The following is a 23,791-nucleotide window of genomic DNA, read 5'->3' as shown; positions in this document are numbered from 1 at the left end:
AATTTTTGTATTTTGTAGTCAATATTTAACTATAAAAAAAATAAATAATTTCTTACTATTAAATGTAATTTCACACCAATTAAAATACTTTAATAACTAATTAATAATTATAAAACAGAAAAATTATTCACCTCTTAATACTCCTCTTTTCTTGTATTTTTACTCTGTCAATCAACAAAAAAGTAACTTTATTCTTAAAGAGAACATTATCTAGATTTAAGATTATGATACATCATACATGATCATTTGCCATTTTGTCTTATTTTGATTGGGGTTTAGGAAAATTTAGTCCATGTAGTTTATTCACGTATACATACACTGTAAATAATAAATTATAGCGAGTCAAAATAATCTTCATAATTAGCATTACATATTACATTATTTAATTATATCAATAATATTTAAAAATACAAAATATAATAATTTTAGACAATTTTATACTATTTTTTTATTGTCTTTTAAATATTATTGGTGGCTAACAACTTGATAAAAATGAATATTTTATCTCAATATATTTTTTTGTTGATTAATAATCTTCTTCCTAATAAAGTGTCTGTTTTATTGAATAGTAATTATACTAATTTGTTTTACTTTGCTATTGTTTCTATTTTCTATTTATTATAACTATAACTAAAGAAAAATGTTAAGAAACATCATAATTTATTTTTTATTATCACTTAGTCATTAACTAAATTTTTTTAATCTAATTTTATGAGTCTAATAATTTAATAATATATTTTATTTTATATTTTTAAACATTAATAACTAATTAATTAATAATAAAAAATAATAATTTTGTTAGATATCTCATTATTTTATTATTTTTATTGCAAAATTCATATAAAAACTAAAATAATCCGCGTATATATTATTTGAGAAAGTTATGGGAATTAACATTGCACAATTAACAATGTAGCTAACATTAAATATAAGAAAATAAATATCCGGACTTAACAAAAAACTCATTTTTAATAAATTTTATACTTGATTTATTTTATAATTTATTATTATATTAGCTGAAATTGATTGATATTACTATTAGTTCTCTACTATTTTTCGTATTATTTATATAGGATAACAATATTTTTTTGAACAATTTAAATAATAGATTAAAAAAAATTATTTTTAATTTTAAAAATCAAATTTTAATTTAATTAAATATTATTCTTTAATTGAATAGTTAGTGGACTTAAAATGTTACCCATTATTTTCGCTGTTCGCATCTCTCATTATTCACTTAGCGAAATTGATTTATAAGATCAAAAAGAATATATATAGAAAAAAGTAAAAATAGTATTGTTGATTTGCTATGATATTTGTTTTTGAGTTTGATTGCCTATTACAAACTGTAGAGAAACCTAACATCAATTATTGGAAACCCCACACACAAAGACACATACATAGATATAGATATAGATATAGATATAGATATAGATATAGATATAGAGATATAGGCATTAGAATGGCACCATAACCACCATAACAACTTGTTGTTCATCAGCACCTCCCAATTCCCAGAAGCTCATTAAATAACTCCGGTGACAGTGACTAAGACTCTTTCCTCAAACAGGTATTCTTCCCAGCGGTTCCACAATTAATGTAATGCTTCAAATCCTATCCATTACTCTCTCTTCACTATTCACTATTCACTATTCACTTCCACTCCTAAACTGGCAGATACCTCCATTTAATGTTTCCTTTCCTCACAACCCCACTTTCCAAAATCTTTTCTTTCTTTCAACTATTCAACACCACTAGACTAGACAACAATCTTCAAATCTTGGGTATGCAGTTTTCTTCACTTAACCAAAGATTTTGAGTTCAAACTTTTGGATATACTATTGTGTCAATAAGCAAAAGTGAGAAACTTTATTGTCACAAAATAAATAAATAAATAAAAGTTGGCTATTTTTGGTTTTTTAGTGGAACATTCAACAAAGTGTGCTTGGAAGAGTTGCAATTTTTGAATGCTGTTTTTTTATTTATTTATTTTTTTATGATTGCATTAATGGATTCTTTTGTGGATTGGTTCAGAGATTACAAGACAGAACAGAGCAGAATCACCAGAGCTTGTAATTGGAGGTAACACAAAATTCAACAACATTAAAAATTTCTCTCAAAAACTTTAATTTTCTTCATGTAACATATTCAGCATCATCATGAAACTTCACAAATAGAAAATCCAAAAAATAAAATAAAAATGAGGCATTCATGTAAATTACTAACATGAATGGATTCTTTTTCTGTATTGGTTCAGGTGCAGAATCAGTAGCAGAGATTTTGATTGGAGCCAAACACACAAAATCCAATTTTTGTGTCAAATTCCAATTTTTCTAAATCAACTAAAACAGTTAAACTCATGCATACACATGAAGCTTCGGAGAAACAGAGAAAAAAACAGAGAAACATAACATGAAGAACAGCACCAATTGCAGAACCTTTAGAGCTTCGAATTGAAGGTGAAAAGTTAAAAAAAATTTTTTTCCCCCTCTTACATTAAAAAAGTTTCCGAATTTAACTAAAGTTTGGTTCAAATTGCAGAGAAACAGAGCAAAGAACAACATGAAGGTGAAGAAGTTAAAGAGTTCCTCTGTTTTGTCAGCTACAGTTGTTTTTACCGTTATGAACCTGTTCTTCTTCGTTGAGTTCAGTTCTGCTTTGAGTTCAAGCACTGAAAAGTTGAGTTCAAGAACCGAATGGTTTTCGTTGCTTCAACTTCGATCTTCATTGGGTATAAGAGCAAAAAACTGGCCAAGAAAAACAGAACCGTGCTGGAACTGGACCGGGATTCATTGCCAAAAGGGTTCAGTTATCGGAATCAACATTTCCGGTTTCAGAAGAACACATAAAGCTAGTCTTCACCCAAGTTTCTCAGTTGATGCACTTGCCAATTTTACCCGTTTAGCTTCCTTCAATGCTTCAGGTTTTGTGCTTAATGGTTCTATTCCTGAGTGGTTTGGTGACAAAAGCAATAACAACTACCTTGGTGCACTCCAGGTGCTTGATTTAAGTTCTTGCTCAATAACTGGCTCTATTCCTGAGTCAATTGGTGGTTTGATTTTGTTGAAGTCTGTGTTACTTTCTGGGAATAGCTTAACTGGTAGAATGCCTTCAGGTTTGGGAATGTTGTCTAATTTATCTGTGCTTGATCTCTCAGGAAATGAACTTTCTGGGTCTATTCCTGATTCATTGTTTTCACTTGGTAACCTCACACGTCTTAATCTTTCTTCCAATTACTTATCTGGGAATGTTCCGAATCAACTTAGTAACCTTTCAGGGCTTGAAGCTTTGGACCTTTCCAACAATGCACTAACTGGTAATGTGCCTAGTGTCTTGTTTTCTCGCCTTTCGAAACTTCGAGTTCTCAATTTGAGTGGTAACTTTATTGATGGTGATCTTCCTGATACTTTGTGGTCATTACCGAGCTTGCGTTTCGTTGATGTGTCCAACAACAACCTTACCGGTCCTCTACCGAAGGTTTTCGGTTCAAATACTAGTTCTACTGATGCCACATTCAATCTCTCAAACAACTTATTCTTTGGAACTCTAAATATTTCGGCTAAGAAGTTTAGAATGATTGATCTATCCGGTAATTATTTGGAAGGCGAGGTGCAAGGTGTTAGTCTTAGTAATGTTAGTTTAGCTAGGAATTGCCTGGAGGATGTTCCAAATCAGAGGGATGTTAGTGTTTGTAGAGTGTTTTATGAGAAGAGAAATTTACCCTTTCCATCAAATTCGACAATGGAAAAATCTTCCAGAAAGAAACTGATATTCATACTGGTAGGTGTATTTGGTGGACTTGGCTTTATTTTGCTTCTGGCATTGGTCCTCGTACTGTTCTTAAAACTATGTGGCAATCATAAAAGCTTGGAAGTTCAAAGGGGAATTGAAAGTGGAGGGCCTGTTCCAGTAGGGGAGAGTCCTATGCCGCCTAAAGACCTTGCATTCGACATTGCTGTCGGGGAATCATTTACTTATGAGCAAATTCTCAAGTTGACTGGTAATTTTGCTGAAGCAAATATCATCAAGCATGGTCATTCTGGAGACCTCTTCTGGGGAGTAATGGAAAACGGAGCTACTGTCGTCATCAAAAAGGTAGATTTGAGTTTGTTCAAGAGAGAATCATATGTTGTGGAGTTGGAATTATTAAGCAAGGTTTCACATGCAAGATTGATCCCAATCTTGGGACATTGCTTGGAGAATGACAATGAGAAATGTATAGTTTACAAGTATATGCCAAATGGAGATTTGGCAAGTTCTTTGCAGAGAGTCACTGATGCAGATGGTAAATCGAAGTCCCTTGATTGGATCACAAGATTGAAAATCGCTACAGGAGCTGCCGAAGGCCTTGCTTATCTACACGATAGCAGTCCTCCCCTCGCTCACAGGTAACACCAAATATAATCTAGACTCTTTATTGTTATTTCATCATGAAGGAAATGAATCTATTGGCAAAATGTGATTGAGTTTATGATATGCTGTCAAAGTGTCAATATATGCTGCATTTTCAATTTTTTGTTACATCATGGTGCCTTGCAAATTACTGAAATTTACTTTTGATTTTGTGAAGAGATGTTCAAGCTAGCAGCATACTTCTTGATGATAAATTTGAGGTGCGACTTGGAAGTTTGAGTGAGGTTACCACCCAAGGAGATGTCCATCCTGGTGTCATGAACAGGCTGTTCAGCAAGCCATCGTAAGTTTCGAATTCTTTAACAGACAAAGACATAAAAACAGCTGAATCTATTACAATATTAAACCTGAAGAGGTACCGTCGTGATTTATAAATATATTGAATCTTAGCATTTAGTTTGAATGGATGCTGATATTTAAGTTTACTCTTACATTTTTATGTTCACTCAAAGTTGTAACCAGTATTTTCATCTTTGTAATTTTGCAGATCTTCTAATCAACCAAATTTTGGTAAGTAAACTTGTTTACCCTTTCTAGTTAGTTTTCATCCAAGTGTTGATGGAAGAGATTTAAATGCAGCATAGTAGTCCCATTGAACAACTTTTAGTGATCCTGCTACTACCTACATTGGCATGAAATTTTTTCAAGAAAACTAATATGCATTTGTTATTACTTTGGCAATGATCAGGCACATCATCAGTAACTTGGGCAGGTGATGTATATGGTTTTGGTAAGATTTTGCTCGAGCTTATTACCGGAGATAGCGAGGTCAGTAAATCCGACGATGCCACCTCAAGAGAGTGGTTGGAGCAGACCTTGCCTTACATTAGCATAGATGATAAAGAAAGGATAAATAAGATTGTTGACCCTTCTTTGTTAGTAAATGAGGATCTACTTGAAGAAGTATGGGCTATAGCAATCGTGGCAAGATCATGCCTGAATCCTAGGCCTTCGAAACGTCCTCCTATGAGACACGTCCTCAGGGCGCTGGAAAATCCGTTGAAGGTTGTAAGAGAAGAAAGCGCAAGCTCGGTGAAGTTGCGAACAACTTCGTCTAGGAAGTCTTGGAGCACTGGATTGTTTGGTAGCTGGAGACAGAGCTCATCAGATAGTGCTACTGCAACAAACAAAGATAGTTCAAGTGGGACTAAACAATCAGGGAAAGTAAGTTCCCAAGGAAGTGGTGTAATAATGGATCACTCATCTTCCAATAAAAGATCATCCAAGTCCAATGAAGTTTTCCCTGAACCATTGGAAACACAAGATGTGGAGATTGGTGGGGGAAGATGAGGCAAAAAGGAAGTGATGAATTTGCCTATTCTTTAATTGTATGAGATTGATAATTGTTTGTACCATAGCAATTGCTTGTTATTAGCAAGTCAAAGCCACATTACCAAGAGTAATGTTATTTGTACAGAACATTGGTTGGATCCTTTTGGACTTTTGGTATGTTTGACACATTGTCATCACCCCATGCTGAAGCAATCAAAACAACATGGTGGTGCTAAATTATGTGCACTAGCAATTGCTTATTTGTACCACACCCCTCCTTGTAGGTCAATGAATGTGTGAGGCATTGTAAAATGATAAACGGGGTGTTACAATTTTGTGAGGAATTAGAATTTAGAAGTGTGAAGAATATTTGCTCAAACTTTCTTTAGCTGAGTGTATTATTGTAAATTAAATCCTCTTAAGCATTGTGGCATATGCCCTATTTTTCCCTGTGAATTTATATCACAATAAAGATACATTCTTCGTCTTTAAAACATTATTATTATTTATCTCGCAGTAAATATATATAACAATAAAAGATAGTATTTTTAATCTTATATAAAATTACATTAATAATTAAAAATATCATTAATTTTTATAAAAAGAGTAAAATATTCACACAATGACACAAACCCAACAATATTTTTTATTTTATTTTTATTCATTTATTGAAAAGAGAAGAAAATTTACAACAGATGTAAACACCCAAAAAAAATATCTAATACTTGGAGTAAGATGTAAACACCCAAAAAAATATCTAATACTTGGAGTAAAAGACTTCCATTGAGAAAAAAAAAAAACCACCAAAGTTGATGTTTTTGCTTTCTTACTGTTGAAAGCACTGACTAAACAGTAACTTTTCACGCAAGGTCTGCTAGAAGCACTAGCTTTCCACCATCATTTCACCATCATTCTCACACAATGTTCCAAACCTCCCCTTTTTCATGTAATGATTCATCTGCTGGAAGTATCGATCTTCCACTACCATTTTCAGACAATATTGTATCTGAACAATTTACTGCATATATTCCTTCTAAATATTTTTTATCATTTTATCATTCTATTTTTTATTATTAAATTTGTATTTAACTATGGTATGAAATTTTAGTTTTAATTTTATTTTTTCACATGTGATTTTATACTTGCTATTATTTTCATAGTTAATTATAACAAGTTCTTGACCTCAATAAAAGAGAAGGGAGTTTTAATAGGAGTAAAAAAAAAAACAGCAACAAAATATACATTGACACACATTTTATATTTATTTTTTATTTTCACCTACCATATCATACATAATATCAGTTATTAAGTTATGTAAAATCAACATTCAATATTGAAAAGTATTTGTTATCATAGTTATTTTAATATTCATTCTCTTCTGTAAAAAAAATTATTTTTGAGTTATTTATCCAAACGCTACAACTTTAAAATAAGTACTTTTATAACTAAAAATCCAAACACAAAATATGCTTTAATAAAAGTTCTTATGCTTTAAGCTCTTTTTTCAAAAGAATTTATTTATGTAACCAGTGACTCCAATATATGCTTGAGCTTGACAACACCACCAAATAATTCAATTATATATATATTCTTCATCTATACAAGCCGTCATCACAAGCATCACTAGTAAATAGATCAAAGCAAATTAAATATTAGTGTGATAAATATTTTTTTTTATAATTGTTTCACATGTTTTTATTCATATTTGCAGCTAGCTGTTCCTGGAAGCTAAGCAAGTTTTTCATACTAAAATAAATGTAAAATGCATATAAAACAATTTATTTCTGTATATATGTATGTCAGTATGTGTATATAGTGGGACGATGATGAATAAGAAAACCAATAAGTTTAATTTCCAATGAAGAGCCTCATTGGCTCATTCAGCAATATAATAAGCACAAATTAAAAAGATTTTCTACTAAAAAAAATATACCTACCGAAAATTTGTCATCCATACAACAAACAATGTTATTTTAGTAAATATTAAAAATGAATAAATATTTCCAAATTTTAAATTAAGTAAATGTGTTAAAAAGAAAGAGTAGTATTTTCTAATATGAAAATTTAATTAGTGAACATACACAGGCACCTATAATATACTTGCAGATATACTCGATTATTATTGAGGGATCTAATTCAGAGTTTCACATCATATATATCTAAATTCTTCACCTATGATGATATAACTACCAGAATTTTGTAACACAGTTCAAGAAAAATTGAAGGTACAAAACTTGAAACTCATTGAAACTACCAGAATTCTGTAACAGTTCAAGAAAAATTGAAGGTACAAAACTTGAAACTCATTGAAACTACCAGAATTCTGTAACACGAAAAATTGAAGGTACAAAACAACTACCAGAATTGTGTGACGCAGTTCAAGAAAAATTGAAGGTACAAAACTTAAAACTCATTAAAACTTCATCTAACATGCACTGTGTGATAGCTTCTGGGTTGAAGCTTGGTATATCAGTGTGCCAAAGCTAAATACAGCTCCAAACCTTCATCCGAACTTGAACTCTCAGTTCCGGAAGCCTGGATCACCCCACTACTCCCACATCCGAATCACCATCATGATTGTGTTGGCGGCTGGAGGGACACGCGGGCGGAAGTGGAGCTCATGCCTCAATATGGCATGAAACAATATTGGATAGTTGACATGTGGCGTTAAAAACAGCTCGTCATTTGCATTCCGGATCTCTGCCACCATATATATCTTCTTGGTCGAGTCCGCGTTGTTCCGACATAATAAATCTTACATGGCCCACAGTTAGATGTGGGCGGACCATGTACCGAACAGTATATGCGTCATGATCTATGATAACCAGCATTTCCACCCTTGCATTTTGCATTTTGAATTGAACCTTTCCCTTAGAAAAAAAATCTTTGTAAAAAAGATGTAAATTCTATTCTCAAACATAATTCCCAGTGCTTTTACTTTCTCTATTAGAAATTTGCTAAACAAAATTACATATCAAGACACAGCATTCATTTTGCATGCTTAATCAACAGACAACACAAGATGCAATAAATAACAAGATTTACATTATTAGAAAGAAAAGGGGAACAAGATTCATCACAGATTAAAAAAATGGAAGCCTGAAAACCAAAATGGACTAACCTAAACTCAAGCAACTAATTGATGGAGACATTATACAATACACTCCATAGATTAATTCATGTTTACCTCCACTGATGACAGTTCTTGAACCCTAACCAAATTCCTAAAATAATGCTAAACCATAAACCACAAAATACAACTAGAAGAATTTCATTCTCTCTTGCAATCAATTATAGGATATAGGTTACGAAAAAAAATTTCATACCTTCTGAAGAAATCGTGGTCTAGATCTGATTTTGATGAAGAAAATAATATTGGGGTGGAAGAAGAAGACTCAGTAGATTTGTCATATGAACAAATACAAAATCTAAAATTGAAAACCAAATTGTTATCCACTATTTATAGTTATTAAAAAATTAACTTTACTAAAACCTAACTCAATATGGTAAATAAATTAACTATGGTTATTATCATCTCCAACATCCTCCCTCGAGTTGCTTTTGTAAGCCATTAGATACCAGCTTAATATCATCTCCAACATCCTCCCTCAAGTTGAAACTGATTGAATTAGTTGCAAGTTCAGCAACATTATTATCATCCTCCCTTGAATTAAGGCTTGTTGAAACATTTATCCTGTTATCATCATAATATCCTCCCTCAAGTGGGGCGTGTAAGTCAAGCATGCCCAACTTGAAAAGTAAAGATTCGAAGACACCCGGTGATAACGCTTTAGTAAGTAAATCAGCCGTTTGATGAGCTGATTTAATAGGTAGCAATTTCAGCACTCCTGTTTGAGACTTTTCACGAACAATGTGACAATCTACTTCAATATGCTTGGTTCTTTCGTGAAAAATCGGATTAGCTGCAATGTACAGCGCAGATTGATTGTCACAATAGAGATTGATTGGGTGAGGATGAGATACATGACAGTCATTAAGAAGATAAAGAAGCCATTGACCTTCCCGAGTTGCTTGTGCCATGTTACAGTTGTTTGCTTCTTACTCTTCCAAGACACTAATGAAGAACCTAAGAAAAAATAATACCCAGTTATTGATCGACGGGTATCGGAACAAGTTCCCCAATCTGAATCAACATAACCAGTCAATTTGAGATCATTATTTGAAGAGAAGAAAAGACCCTTAGAAGGAGATTTCTTGATGTATTGAAGAACATGTAGTGCTGCCTTGTAATGGTTATCAGTTGCACAATCCAAAAATTGGCTGAGCTTCCCAACTGCAAAAGCAATGTCTGAACGAGTATTGGTGAGATATAACAGTCGTCCGGGTAGTCTTCAATATTGTAATGGATCTTGTAATCTTGTGCCACTCTCCTTAGAAAGTTTTCCATTATACAGCATAGGAACTGAAGCAGGTTTAGCTTCCAACATACCATATTCCTCAAGCAAATCAAGAGTATACTTACGTTGATACAAAGCAATCCCTTCAGAACTACGAGCAACTTCTATTCCAAGAAAAAATTTCAACCGGCCTAAGTCCTTAATACTAAATTCAGCATCAAGAGCCCTTTTAATAGCTTCAATTTCAAATAAAATATCTCCAGATAAAACAAGATCATCAACATAAACAATAATAATAGCCAAGCCGAGGTTAGTGTGCTTGGTGAACAAAGAGTGATCATGAGGAGACTTGATAAAGCCATGTTGCTGAAGAAAACCACTTATCTTAAATTCCATTGAACATCGAGACCTTGGGGGGGTTTCATATAAACCTCTTCTTGCAACTCACCATGCAAGAATGCTGTATTAATGTCTAATTGGTGAAGTTTCCAATTATGTACCGCAGCAAGAGTAAGAATAAGTCGCAAAGTAGTGATTTTTACAACCGGACTGAATGTATCAAAGTAATCATAGCTAACTCTTTGACGAAAATCTTGAGCCACAAGACGTGCTTTGTGGCGTTTAACACTACCATCTGGGTGAAACTTCACTTTAAAAATCCACTTGCATCCAATGAGGCGCTTTCCAAGAGGCAAAGAAGTGATAGACCAAGTTTTATTCTTCTCAAGAGCAAGCAATTCCGCACTAATGGCATTTCTCCAGCATTCGTGCAGCACAGCTTGTTCATAAGTCTTCGGTTCAACTGTTGTGGTTATTGCTAGGGAAAAGGCTCTATGGGTAGGGGATAGCTTCCCATAATCCACCATGTGAGATAGACCGTACCGCTTGGAACATGATTGGTTACTAGAGCTTCCTGTTCTAAGTAACATACAATGATAATCTTGAAGATAAGAAGGTGGTTTATGTATACGAGTTGATCTTCTAAGATCCTGATGATGCATGTTATCATTTGAATGAGAATTAGATGATGCATTATTTGGTGGACTAGGAGAAACTACATGTGAATCAGTAAGTGAGGTAGGGTCCCTAGGATCATGAAAAGAATCAATATTTACATGAGATGGATGAAATGCATCTAAAGAATCATAAGTGAAAAGATCAAATTCATTAAAATTAGAATCAGCAATAAGTAGAGAAGAAGCACTTATAAAATTTTTGGTCATATCATCATGAAAGGATTTATAAGGAAAATAATGTTCATAAAACTCCACATTTCGAGACAAAAATAGTTCTCTAGTGTGAATATCAAACAAAATATATCCTTTTGTGCCAGGTGGGTAACCAAGAAAAATACTCTTTCTTGCTCGTTTATCAAATTTTTTTCGTCCATGAATTAACGTTGAAGCAAAAGCCAAGCATCCAAACACTTTAAAGTTACTAATGTCTGCATCCTTGCCAAATAAGGTAGCATAAGGGGTTTTATTTTTTAAAACTGGAGTCGGAAGTCTATTAATTAAATGAACAGCTAAACCAATAGCAAAATTCCAAAAATTTTTTGGCAAGGATGATTGAAACATTAATGCTCTTGCAATGTTAAGAATATGTTGGTGTTTTCGCTCAACAATACCATTTTGTTGAGGTGTCTCAACACATGATGTTTGATGCATTATACCCTGTGAATTATAAAAAATATCAAGTTTAAACTCAGGACCATTGTCAGTTCGAATAATCTTTACTTGAGAATTAAATTGAGTTTTCACATAGGCAACAAAATTCTGAACCAAACTGCTGGCTTCTGACTTTAATTTCATGAAATAAATCCATACAAATCTGGTTTTATCATCTACTGTAGTTAAAAAATATTTATAACCTTGTAGAGGAATAAGTGACATTGGCCCCCAGATATCAATATGTATTAAATCAAAACTGTTTAAACTTGTTATTTCACTAAGGGTATATGGTAACCGTTTTTGCTTGGCATAATGGCAAAAATCACATGGTTTAGAGCAAGTAGATATAGGAAATTGCACACAAGGATATATTTGTTTGATAATATCAAATTTGTTTTGTGGTACATGACCCAATCTAAAATGCCATAAATTCTCAACAGAAAAACATGAAGTTTGTATAACCGAATTTGCTGTCCTAAGATTAGAAGAAAGTAAAATCTTGTCACTATGATTTTGCGGATCTAGAATCCTAGTACTCCTATTGTATGTTGTATTTTCCATGTTGTCCCTGTGTGCTAACTCTAATGCGAGAAAATCCATCATGTATAATCCATGTTTTGCTCTAGCTGTGCCAATCATCTTTAAAGAGGTCCGATTCTGTATCTCACAAAGTTTGTCAGTAAAAACACATTCACAATGCAAGCCTTTTGTAAGTTTGGAAATAGATAAAAGATTGAAGTTGAAACTTGGTATGTACAGCACATCCGTGAGATAGAATGTAACTGAAAATACCACAGTTCCACTTATAGTTGCAGTTGTGTGTGTTCCATCTGGTAATTTTACCAGAATCGGCCTAATATGTCTAAAATTTGTAAAAAAATGCAATGAGTGTGATACATGATCAGTAGCTCCTGTATCAAGCACCCAAGAATTTGAAAAAAAAGTTTTTACTGACAATAATCGTGCAATATGAGAGCTCATGCAAAGTGTATAAGTCTCTAAAGGTATACCTCCATTTCCTGCATTTGATTGATCGACATCTCTCACACTTGTTCCTTGAGAAGACTGTGCACACTCCTGCCGAAGAAAGGTAAGCAGTGCATCTCTCAAACTCTGATTGAATTGGGATTGACCATCAGCTTCCTTGTCCTGCTTGACATTGTTGGTACTGCTCCCTTCAATTCCAGCAACAATATTATTGGCCATAGCTCCATTGCTAGTCTCTCGTGGCCATTTCTGCCTCTGTAGATGAGGTGGAAATCCATGTTTGTGGTAACAAGTATCCACAAGATGCCCTGCCTTGTGACAATAAGAACAGGTCTTAGGTGCTGAATTTCTTCCTCCTCTTCCACCTCTACCTCCACGGATTCCTCGTCCTCTTCCTCTGGAAACACTGCTTGAATTATTGTTGAAATTATGAATTGAATTGGCCAAAGCTGTAAAGTTTTGAGTCTCCAAATCTGATCCATTAAACTGTCTCTCTTGCTGAATAAGTAGAGAAAAAATTTCATTGATGTCTGGAAGAGGCTTCATCAGCATGATTTGGGATCTCACAGTCCCATACTGCTCATTCAATCCTCTTAAAAATCTCACTGCATAAGTTTCATCTCGATAATCTCTCATAGTTCCTAAGCCACAATCACATTTTTCAAAGCACTCCTTGCATTGTGGAACTGGTTTGAAACTGTCAATATCTTCCCAAATAGCCTTCAACTTGGTGAAATAATTTGTTATGCTTAGATTCCCTTGTTTCATAGCATACAACTCTTCTTCTAATTCAGCAACCCTGTATCTGTCTCCATGATAATACATGTGCTTCAAATCAAGCCATAAATCTACAGCAGTTTCATTCCAAACAACACTCTGTGCAATCTCAGCACTCAATGATAGATTTAACCAAGAAACAACATAAGTATTACATTTATCCCATGCTACATATGCAGGATCATTTTTATCTGGTTTTACAATGGTTCCATCAACAAAACCTATCTTATTCTTTGATTTCAGCGCTAATTTCATAGCTCTTGACCAGGAATTGTAGTTCTTAGCATTCAGCACAATTGGGACAATAGAAACTCCAGGATTATCACCTGGATGTAGGAAGTAAACACTTGCTGGATCCGCAAGCAAATTGGTACTCGATTTCGCTCTGTGGCTGCAAACTCGAGAGTTGGCTTAGAATGCGAGCTAGATTTCGAAGCTCACCAGCTGAAAGCTCCTGGTTCTCATGTGACCCGTGATTTCCCCCCAGACATTAAGTTGGAAGGAGTGTCGGCCATTGATGCTAACTCAATACTGTATTTGTGGCTAAAACTTCACCTCTTTCACGATCTTCCACGCTCACCGCACCATGAAGAAATCGTGGTCTAGATCTGATTTTGGTGAAGAAAATAATATTGGGTGGAAGAAGAAGACTCAGTAGATTTGTCATATGAACAAGTACAAAACCTAAAATTGAAAACGACTGAGTACCATGGGAGTACATAGTGTTATCCACTATTTATAGTTATTAGAAAATTAACTTTACTAAAACCTAACTCATGGTAAATAAATTAACTATGGTTTTGTAAGCCATTAAATACCAGCTTAATATCATCTCCAACACCTTTAGTAGCGCCGACAATGCTGCCTTATTTCCTATCTTGTTTGCGAAATAAGAACCTAGCGTTGCCGGAGAAGACACACACGACACCCGCCGTATGATGGATATTTTTTGACTTGAGAGTTGAGAGTGAATGTGAAATTGTGAGGAATTCTAGACGGTGCCGTCTAGTTTAATACGCTGGCACGAGGGCTAGGAAATAAGTAATTTTATGTCATACTAGCAAAAAACGGCTAAAAAATTTTAATATGGAAGTAATGGTAATTTTTGGTATTTTTTAAAATTGTAGGAGTACATAAATCGGACCATTCGTTTTATGTTTAAAAAGTGGAAAAAAATTGAGAGTACACAAATCGGACCATGCGAGTTGTTTGATTTTAAAATTTTACTTAAGAAATCGTATGGTCCGACTTGTGGTTGGACAAATATAAATTTCAGAAGTTAGAAAACGGACCTTCCGAGTTGTTTGTTGTTGTCAATTCTTTTCATGAAATAGAATATCTAAAGCAACTCGGACCTTCTGAGTTGTTCCATTAACACCACATGGCGGTGAAGCACCTGTATTCTTCATATTCGAGTTTAACACCACTCTTACTTCCATATTCAAATTGAAAAGTGAGCAAAAAACGGTTAGAAACAATTTTATATATATATTGAGCTAAAAATATGATCATAATGATAGTTTAATTTGATTATAAAAAATTAATATATAAAATTTAGAATGGTTAACTTGTTAATAATAGTTAATATATTATCTTTACAATTAATAATTTTAGTTAATAATTTTTAAATTATATTTTAATTAAATTTATTAAAACAAAAAAATTATATGGATTTCTTGTTATATAAAAGAGGAACTAATTATCTTATATGTATCTATACATACTAGAATTCAGGAGGAAACATCACCGACGTGGATTTTTTTTGGATTTTTGAGTTTTCTTTAAAATAAAAAATAAAAAGCACATGGTCTGAGTCAAAGAAAGTGGTTTCCTTTCACATCACTCTCAGTCACTCTTTTTAACTTTTCATCTTCTTTGGTGAACTCTTCAAGACACCATCTTCTTCCTCTTTCACCCCATTTGGACAGCTTGATCGTTGTAGTGGAAAGCAGTGTCTCGACCGGCGTAGGGTGTTCGACCAAGAGGCGCAAGATGAACGGCGATAGACCGGTTCTTCCGATTCTTGAGCATTCAACTTCTGTCATCATCGCCATCCCCTACGGTGCTGCCGTTACCGACTTACTGGCGCCGCAATGGGCTTCTTCCTTTATTGTTCTGAGATCACCAATCGTTATGATCCCCACCCAGTCCTAACCGTAGCTACTCGAATGCATCGTCTGAGAGCACAATGATGGCAACGACGCCGGTGGGATTCTGGGGACTCTGAACGAGTGACGCTCTTTGGAACCTCAAGAACCTGGTTGATACATTCTCCTCCTCCTCCGAGATCAACCGGCGCACCCTCATGTACGGATCTTTTCGAACCCTGCTTCTGAATTTTTTTTATCTTTTTTTAATTTAGGGTTTTCAGCTGCGTTTTCTTTGGCCAGGCTTTGCGCTGTTTTATTTTATAAAAGTTAACTTATATCAAGGCTAATAATTGTCAGTTGCATCCTGATTCCATTGAATAGGTTTCGTTTCTTATGGGAGTTGCTAATTCATTTAGTTCTATTTTGTGTTTGAATCCTGTATTTCGTCAATTTTCTATTTCTTTAATAAGTTGATGTTGCGCTTTATAAACTGATAGAGTGATAGAATCATAAATGCTCTTTGCAAAACTCATCAATTTTTGTGTGGAAGGTTTTTCATTCAGCATAAAGCTGTTGAGTGATGTTTGTTGTTTTATAATGCTTCAGGTATTTTTGTCTCTTTCATTTGATGAAGATCTTGGGATGTAATTGCAGTGATTTCGCACAGAAGCCTCAAGGAGGATCAGGTAATACAGACACCTCAGCCCCATTTTGATTTCTATTTACTCAGAAGTTTGATATTTTTGCTGTCGTTTTCTTCTGTATTGGATATGTATTCTTTGATTGGTATCTATATGATGTGGATATGTTTGGGTTAATATGTTATTTGACGTGTTATATAATTCACCAATAGTAATATTTGATATGAAGTTTTGGTTGCAATGAGTTCGAAGGACACAAAAAATAATAATGGATAATTATGAACACGTGGAAATCAGAATCTTAGGAGTGTAAGGAACAACATAATATTTCTGTATGAATTTATTTAGAAACACATTTAGGTCTGCACATCAATTTGATTCATTAAGTGCGTGCTTAGTTTTTAAACTTTAGGGGATCATTTGAAATGTTTCAGGAATTTTTTAATTGAAAGTTGCTTTAATTTAAGCTTGCAACGGAGATGATGGCTGAGTGATTGATATTGTCTTTGGTTTTAACAGCTGGAGTACTTGGAGGAGAGGAGGATTAAGGATCTTGTGAAGAAGCACTCGGATATGAATGCTGGGTTGGGTAGTTTTGCTGTGGCTATTCAATCTCCCAAGTTATGGGTCATGAACGTTGTGCCTACCATAGCTGAGAAAAGTACCCTGGGGGTCATATATGAGCGCGGCTTGATTGGCATTTATCATGATTGGTATCGCTTTCTAGCTTCTTTCTCGGGTTATATATATTGCATCTTTTCGTTTAATGTTGAAATATATGATATAGCTGTATGAATCTTATACTATTAGTTGGATTCCTTATTTATGTTTGTATTTTTCAAATTCAGGTGTGAAGCCTTTTCAACATATCCAAGGACATATGATCTCATTCATGCCAATGGCCTCTTTAGTCTGTACAAGGATAAGTAAGTGTTTGTTTGGTCAAACCACTATTCAACATATTCAACGAAGGAAATAAAGAAATGAGGTTAGGAAGAAGAAGAGGTGAGGAAGACAGAAAAATAGCTATGGCTTCTGATTCTTCACCCATCAACAATGGTAGGTAGCTCTCTTCTTCTTCTTCTCTTTGGTCTTCTTTCCATTTTGTAATATTTTGTATTTTATTTTTTATTTAAACCTTTTTGGTTTCAGGTCCTTCATCTCCAACAATTCCCCTTCAACCTCAACCGGCAACACCTTCTCCTCCCTTGGCGATGCTTCTCGCCGCAATCATCGTCGTTGAACTCTTCCATGACATCCGCCTTCGATACCCCGCCAGTGCATTGTTCCCGGTTTGCCGCAGCCACTGATGCTCCACCTACTCCAATGTGATTCAGAGGCTCCTGAAGGATTATTCTCCGGTAGAGAAATTTTCGATTCCGACACAAAGTTTCATGAGTTTTGTGAGGAGTTTTATCAGTCTGTGAAGAACAGGGGAGTGGCAAATTCGGGGATTGATGAGGCTGAAAGTTGAAGACCAAGGTATGGTGGGTTAATTCTATCATTGATTTCCTTTTATGATCTTTTCCTTTTATTCAAAATCAATATCTCTGGAGCTTTATATTTCTATACAAAAAATTAACAGAAAATAGCTAACAATTTTTTCTGGGTTAACTGCATTTTCTTTTCTCTACCAATTGAATCTAATTTGCTATGGTTATTGTAGCTTGTGTTTTGCTTTTACATAAATATTAGGAATTATGTTGGATTATTTATCAGAGGTATTACTATATTAATCATTCTTGCATGGCTTTATATCAAGAATTATGAGGAATCTATTAGCTTTCTTTCAAATGCCTTCTCTGACATCGATATCAATTATCAATATCTATTATTAGATACTAGAGATTACAGATTAAATACAGTTGGATATAAGTTTTGTGTCTTGGAAGGCAATTTTCTTTTATTTAAGTGAAAGAGCTAAATCAGATCATGGGTTAAAGGTCATTTCATTTATTTAAATATGCTAATATATCACATTAATTGAGATAAGTATATATGAATAGTGTACTTTCCTCTTGAATGAGAATGAGAATATCATACCCAGTATCTCATCAGCTATGGCTAAGTGAATAGCCTTTTGAAATTTTTAGTGGTTGATTGCTGTGAAATTTAGGATGAAGTCATTCTTAGGGTAACTGTTTATTCTCAGTGCTCAGAAGTGTTTATGTAGAGTTGTCAAATATAGTCTAGGAGGTTAGGACAGTTAAGGTAGGTAGTTTTTCTCTATAGATACAAGTTCATTTTGATAGAAAGTAACCTTGAAAATTGTGTAGTTGATGTGATTGGTTAGGTACACGTTTGTTGAATTTTATTATTGTTATGGTCTTTGGTGTGAGACAGAATTCTTTTCATGTGATTTCAAGCATGTATGCTATTTATTAGGTTATGCAAAGTTGTTTTAGATGCATTAGGAGAATGTCTTCATTCATTCTTTTCATATTATACTTCACTTTTCCTCTCTCTGTTTGACTGAGAAAAGAGTTTCATCCTTCTCTTCTCCTCATTTTTATAAAAATATTAAAGAAGAATGTAATATGGTTCTGTCATATTCTCCTATTGTTTTTCTTTAATTTCAGATCCCTCTTTGTAATTTTATTCAATTTCTTGAAATTTCATTATGTTTTGGTGCTTTGGGATCTGTATTCGGGAGCCATGCATAGATGACTTTGTGATTCCCACAATTTCATTGATTTATTGCTACAATCATGTGATTTTGATATGAATGTGGTTTATATGTTCATTTTCATTTATGAATAATGTAGTTCCTTCATATCATCATATCTGTTCAAAATCAGTTCTTTTATATATCCTATGTTTTTCTTGATAATTATGGTTGGATTAGGATTATTGTTATAAGGTTATTGGTTTTGCACATTGTCATGCTGATATCATTAGTATATATGTATTATGGTGTTTAGGGTATAAGTTTCTTAGTTAATTCAGTTTCTCATTTTATAGTTCATTGGTCAGTTTTGAGTGGTAATTAGACGAATTTGGTGTTCTTTTATTCTTAGTAATTTGGAATTAATAGCTGTGATGGGAGTTGGTTTTTGTCAAAGTGCTCATCAAATTATAGTTAATTCAATTTCTCATTTTATACTTCATTGATCAGTTTTGAGTGGTAATTAGACAAATTTAATGGTTCTTTTTTAGTAATTTAGATCTAATAGTTGTGATGGGAGTTGATTTTTGTTAAAGTGCTCATCAAATCATAGTATGTATAGATTGTTTCTCAATCAGTTCTAGGGAGGTGAGGTTGTATTTTTATTATTATATGCTTCAAATTGTTGAAAATATAATGTGAATTCCATTCTTCTGAAGTTATGATGGGATGTTAGTTTGAATGATGTTATTTGTGATCTCATCTTATTCTTTTATACATGATTCTGATGTCAGTCAAAGTTGTTGCTTCCTCATTTTATTTTGTCAGTTTCGAAGTTATGATGGGATGTTGGTTTTTGAATTTTTCTTCAAAAACAAAAAATGGATTGGATGTGGTTAGGTGGGGAAAGTGATTCTCTTCCCTGTTTTTCAGTGTACCCTCACATGAAAAGTCAGATTTTGGTGGTTTGGTGGGAGAAATGACATCATCTTCTATAACAAATAGTACTATCTTTTATTATTCTATCAAAAAAGTTATTTGGTTAATGAGAGTAGGTATCGTTACTTGTGACTAACTCCCCTTTGTCATTTGTTGCAAATCAATCCCATCAGCAAGTACTTTCATGGCCTCTCTGGTTATAAGTTTTCTTTCAAAAAGGAAAAACATTCCCCTTCTACAAATCACGTCAGATCTCCTGCTCTTCATTCTTCGGATGGATGATTATCAGCCTTCTGCATATTCGATTGGTAGGTGTTGATTGCTGTCAAATTTTCGATGATGTGATGGTCATTCATACTGTTTTGCCTCATAATCAGTGCTCATCCTTCTTTCCAGCGTAGTCCTTATATATGTATACATTCCCTTAAGAAATATACCCGCCAATGAATATATCAATTCCACTTTTGATTGGTTTCAAAGTGAGTCTTATATACACAATGATCTTTTATTTTTTTCCTCCATGGTTCAAATTTTTTAATTTAAATCCTGAATTGGTTTCATTTCTCTGTCTATAAATTGGATCCTAAGTTTCACAAGTCTGTTGCATTACTTCCATGCTTTAAGAATATTCTGAAAAGCCTTTCTACTTATTCTGATTTTATTTTTTGAAAGTGAGGGTTATAAGTGTATGCAGTGAGAAAACAAGTTATACTCCTTCATTCTCATTCATTCCCTTCAAATGAACTTACAGGGGTTCTTTGATTTCTTTTTTTTTTGGGTTATATATAACTGAAGTGGTGTCTAAAAAGGAAGTACTACTTTTTTCGAAATACCATTATGGTGAATATTAGTTGGTTCTAAATTTCTTTAGCTTGGTTAAAATTTCATAAAATGTCTCAATCTTATGCTACTGCAAGATTATATAGAAAAAATTATTTGAAGAGAAAGAGAGGACAACAAGTTGAAGATAGAAGAGGTCAGTTTTGCTATATTCATTTTTGGGTTTTTTTGAAAGAAATTAAAATTTACATCTTTTCATTACAGATGTTTGTTAATATTATAAAATTGGTGTTCAATTAATATTATTGGTTGAATTTCTATGCTTTATTGTTTGATGTTGTTCCTACTTCTAATGTTTCTCTTATTTTAAGTTCAAATATATTGGTATGTGGTATTTATTAACCTACCTGTTTAATTTTTTTGATCTTCCCATAGTTTTAGTTTTACATTTAAAGTTCTTTTTTTTTCTTTAGAGGGATCAATTATTTTGCAAGATACTCCAATTATTAATGCCAATTTCATATTATCAGGTATGACTTTATTATTTCAAATTTTCTAATTTCTTTGTTAACTTAGAAAGTATAGTTATTATTTACATTATTTTTTCAATTATTTTAAAATATAAAAAGGACTCTTTTCTAATTATTGTTATCATATTTATATTTTTTGTCTATTTATTTTGGTTTATATATTTTATTATTGAATTAATTTTTGTATATTTTATTTTTTTATGTTGTTTATTATGCCTTTAGTTATTAATAAATTCATAATTTATGATTATATGTTTAAATATTTCTTTGATGTGTATATCTTTATATTTGATTTATTTATAATAATTTTTTTTATTTCATAATAAAAACCCAAATCAAGACGACTCTGAAATATATGATCCTACTGTAAATTCTTGGAATGAGCTTCGGTCTCCTGTTGATCATCCACTTTTTTCACAAAGTGAAATTCAAGGTATTTCAGTATACTTATAATTGATTTATTTATGGAGTTTGCATTTTTCGTATTAATTTAGATATAATCTACTCATTCAGTATATTTAGTCACGTTATGTTCCTTTTATAATTTCAATATTGTGGTCGTAATAAATTTTATATGACATTTTTTTACCAAATATAATATGATAAAAAATAGTATTCATTGGTTTTAAATACTTTCAATATAAGTGTCTCAAATTTGGTTAGATTAATATTATTATTAAATATTTATATTTTCAATTTGTAGAGAATGAATATCCAGTGAATAATTTCTGAATCTTTAATTGTTTTACTGGTATATTTTTTTAAGTAAAAAAAAATTAACAACCATTTAAGTCTTCATTTAATATCATTTTTTACTTAGTTAAATCTGTAAGGATTTGTTTATTATTTAAATTTTTTGTTCATTTTTGTAGGTTGTCTCGATATTGGTGACTCTGTGTATAGTTGTCTATATTGTGGTGCGTCATTTTGGTTACTAGAGCGGGTTGAAAAACAGTCAAGAATTAATCAGCCTCTTTTTACACTTTGTTGTTTTCAAGGAAAAATTCAATTACCGTATCTTCAGAAAGCTCCAGATTTATTATATAATTTGATTCATGGTCATGATAATAAGTCTTTACAGTTTCAGAAGAAAATTCGGTATTATAATAGTATGTTTGCTTTCACTTCTCTTGGTGGTAAAGTAATAGATTCAGTGAATGATGGAACTGGCCCACCGCAGTTCATCATAAGTGGCCAAAATTATCATAGGATTGGAAGTTTATTACCTCAGGCTGGTCAAGTTCCGAAATTTGTCCAATTATACATATATGACACAGAACATGAGTTAACGCATAGAGAAGGAATATTTGGGTACGGTCAACTCTTACAAAAATTTTGTTATGATTGTTTGTAATTTTAATTTGTTTCTTTTATTTTCAATTTAATTTTTAGTTGGTAAAATACTAATATGGATGTAATTTTGATTATTATAATCAAAATGTTCGTATCTTATTGTTTAATTATTGTTGTTAAGATTCATTCTAATTATAAAAAATGCATGTTTCTTCATTTTAAGTAAAATTAGTTAGTAATATTGTGTTACTATTTTCCTTAATTATAGGCAAAGTTCAAATATAGATAGACAGCTGATAATTGATTTGACCCAAATGATTGATCAACACAATCCCATAGCACAGTCATTTAGAAGAGTGAGGGAATTCCATGAGAATCACCCATCTGAGGTGTTTTCTTGAAATTGTTTAGTCAAAGAGAACGTGATCGAAGAGTTTATAATTATTATTATCGTTTTAATTTTGATTTTCTATCCGTTTTATTTTTCATTTATATTTTTGTGGTAAATTGCTAAAAGATAATTATAAAAAATAACAAATTAATGGATTACATGCTTACATATATAATCTTTTCACACTTTTAACTAATTGTATTTACTCATTCTAATTGAAATATCAAATTATTTATTTTTCATATCATGTACAAGACCGTGCAATTGCACGGGTCTTCACACTAGTTCTAATTGAAAAAAGTAATGATACATAACCAATAAAATTTATTATTTTTTTAATATTTAGCTTACACTTTTTTTTGGTGACTATTTGGCTTACACTTTAAACATTAAGTATTAATTTCATTATAAAATTTTAATAATATAAAAAAATATCAGCTCAAAATATTAATCTCTAACATTTCTTTAAAGTTAAGCACAAACGTGCATTGCTTTACACACAACTTGTTATAAATAATCATAGTATATTAAGACTACCTTTTCATTGAAATTTTTTATAAAAAATCATATATTATATTATTTATTATTATTTAATTATTAAATTTAAAATTTAACTTATAATTTAATTTGTTACATTTTATTTTATTCATGAGTTATTATTTAGTGAATATTTTATGAATAATATATGTTTAAAATGAAGTTTTCCCTGAACCATTGGAAACACAAGATGTGGAGATTGGTGGGGAAAGATGAGGCAAAAAAGGAAGTGATGAATTTGCCTATTCTTTAATTGTATGAGATTGATAATTGTTTGTACCATAGCAATTGCTTGTTATTAGCAAGTCAAAGCCATATTACCAAGAGTAATGTTATTTGTACAGAACATTGGTTGGATCCTTTTGGACTTTTGGTATGTTTGACACATTGTCATCACCCCCATGCTCAAGCAATCAAACAACATGGTGGTGCTAAATTATGTGCACTAGCAATTGCTTATTTGTACCACACCCCTCCTTGTAGGTCAATGAAATGATAAACGGGGTGT

The 23,791-nt window shown here is 32.5% G+C and overlaps 4 protein-coding genes across 12 annotated transcripts; 2 read left to right on the top strand and 2 right to left on the bottom strand.

Moving 5' to 3' along the window:
* The first annotated feature begins 1,385 nt into the window (after positions 1-1,385).
* On the top strand, positions 1,386-23,769 carry LOC107495960 (probable LRR receptor-like serine/threonine-protein kinase At2g16250). 4 transcript variants are annotated; one of them, XR_008010535.1, is made up of 8 exons: positions 1,386-1,570; positions 2,035-2,082; positions 2,258-2,459; positions 2,542-4,388; positions 4,571-4,696; positions 4,901-4,923; positions 5,102-5,812; positions 23,611-23,769. XR_008010535.1 is itself a non-coding variant. In XM_016117156.3 (7 exons), exons 4-7 carry the CDS (start codon positions 2,563-2,565, stop codon positions 5,701-5,703), a joined length of 2,577 nt encoding a protein of 858 aa, XP_015972642.1. In that variant the 5' UTR covers positions 1,386-1,784; positions 2,035-2,082; positions 2,258-2,459; positions 2,542-2,562; the 3' UTR covers positions 5,704-6,161. The 4 variants fall into 4 exon arrangements, 1 of the variants encoding a protein (XP_015972642.1); XR_008010536.1 differs by having other exon boundaries at positions 1,386-1,599; XR_008010534.1 differs by having other exon boundaries at positions 1,386-1,784.
* Positions 10,860-13,357, bottom strand: LOC127748404 (uncharacterized). The gene is made up of 2 exons (XM_052262859.1): positions 12,724-13,357; positions 10,860-11,032 (listed from the first exon to the last, which is right to left on the bottom strand). The coding sequence occupies exons 1-2, from the start codon at positions 13,334-13,336 to the stop codon at positions 11,025-11,027; spliced, it is 621 nt and encodes a 206-aa protein (XP_052118819.1). The 5' UTR covers positions 13,337-13,357; the 3' UTR covers positions 10,860-11,024.
* LOC127748535 (uncharacterized) lies at positions 13,337-13,850 on the bottom strand (the record flags this gene model as incomplete). The annotated part of the gene is made up of 1 exon (XM_052263168.1): positions 13,337-13,850. A coding segment is annotated over exon 1 (396 nt), but the record flags the coding sequence as incomplete, so codon positions are not given.
* LOC107495924 (uncharacterized) lies at positions 15,324-22,494 on the top strand. 6 transcript variants are annotated; one of them, XM_021125648.2, is made up of 9 exons: positions 15,324-15,784; positions 16,222-16,253; positions 16,728-16,921; positions 17,057-17,267; positions 17,361-17,690; positions 19,926-20,060; positions 21,006-21,062; positions 21,403-21,495; positions 21,935-22,494. In XM_021125648.2, exons 5-9 carry the CDS (start codon positions 17,666-17,668, stop codon positions 22,414-22,416), a joined length of 792 nt encoding a protein of 263 aa, XP_020981307.1. In that variant the 5' UTR covers positions 15,324-15,784; positions 16,222-16,253; positions 16,728-16,921; positions 17,057-17,267; positions 17,361-17,665; the 3' UTR covers positions 22,417-22,494. The 6 variants fall into 6 exon arrangements, with proteins under 6 accessions (XP_020981307.1, XP_020981306.1, XP_020981314.1 ...); XM_021125647.2 differs by having other exon boundaries at positions 16,174-16,253; XM_021125655.2 differs by having other exon boundaries at positions 16,174-16,253; positions 19,747-20,060.
* Positions 23,770-23,791: the final 22 nt, after the last annotated feature.

This window comes from Arachis duranensis, chromosome 6 (assembly GCF_000817695.3).
Source record: "Arachis duranensis cultivar V14167 chromosome 6, aradu.V14167.gnm2.J7QH, whole genome shotgun sequence".
Taxonomy (NCBI): Eukaryota; Viridiplantae; Streptophyta; class Magnoliopsida; order Fabales; family Fabaceae; genus Arachis; species Arachis duranensis.
This window is presented reverse-complemented; position numbering and strand designations above follow the sequence as displayed.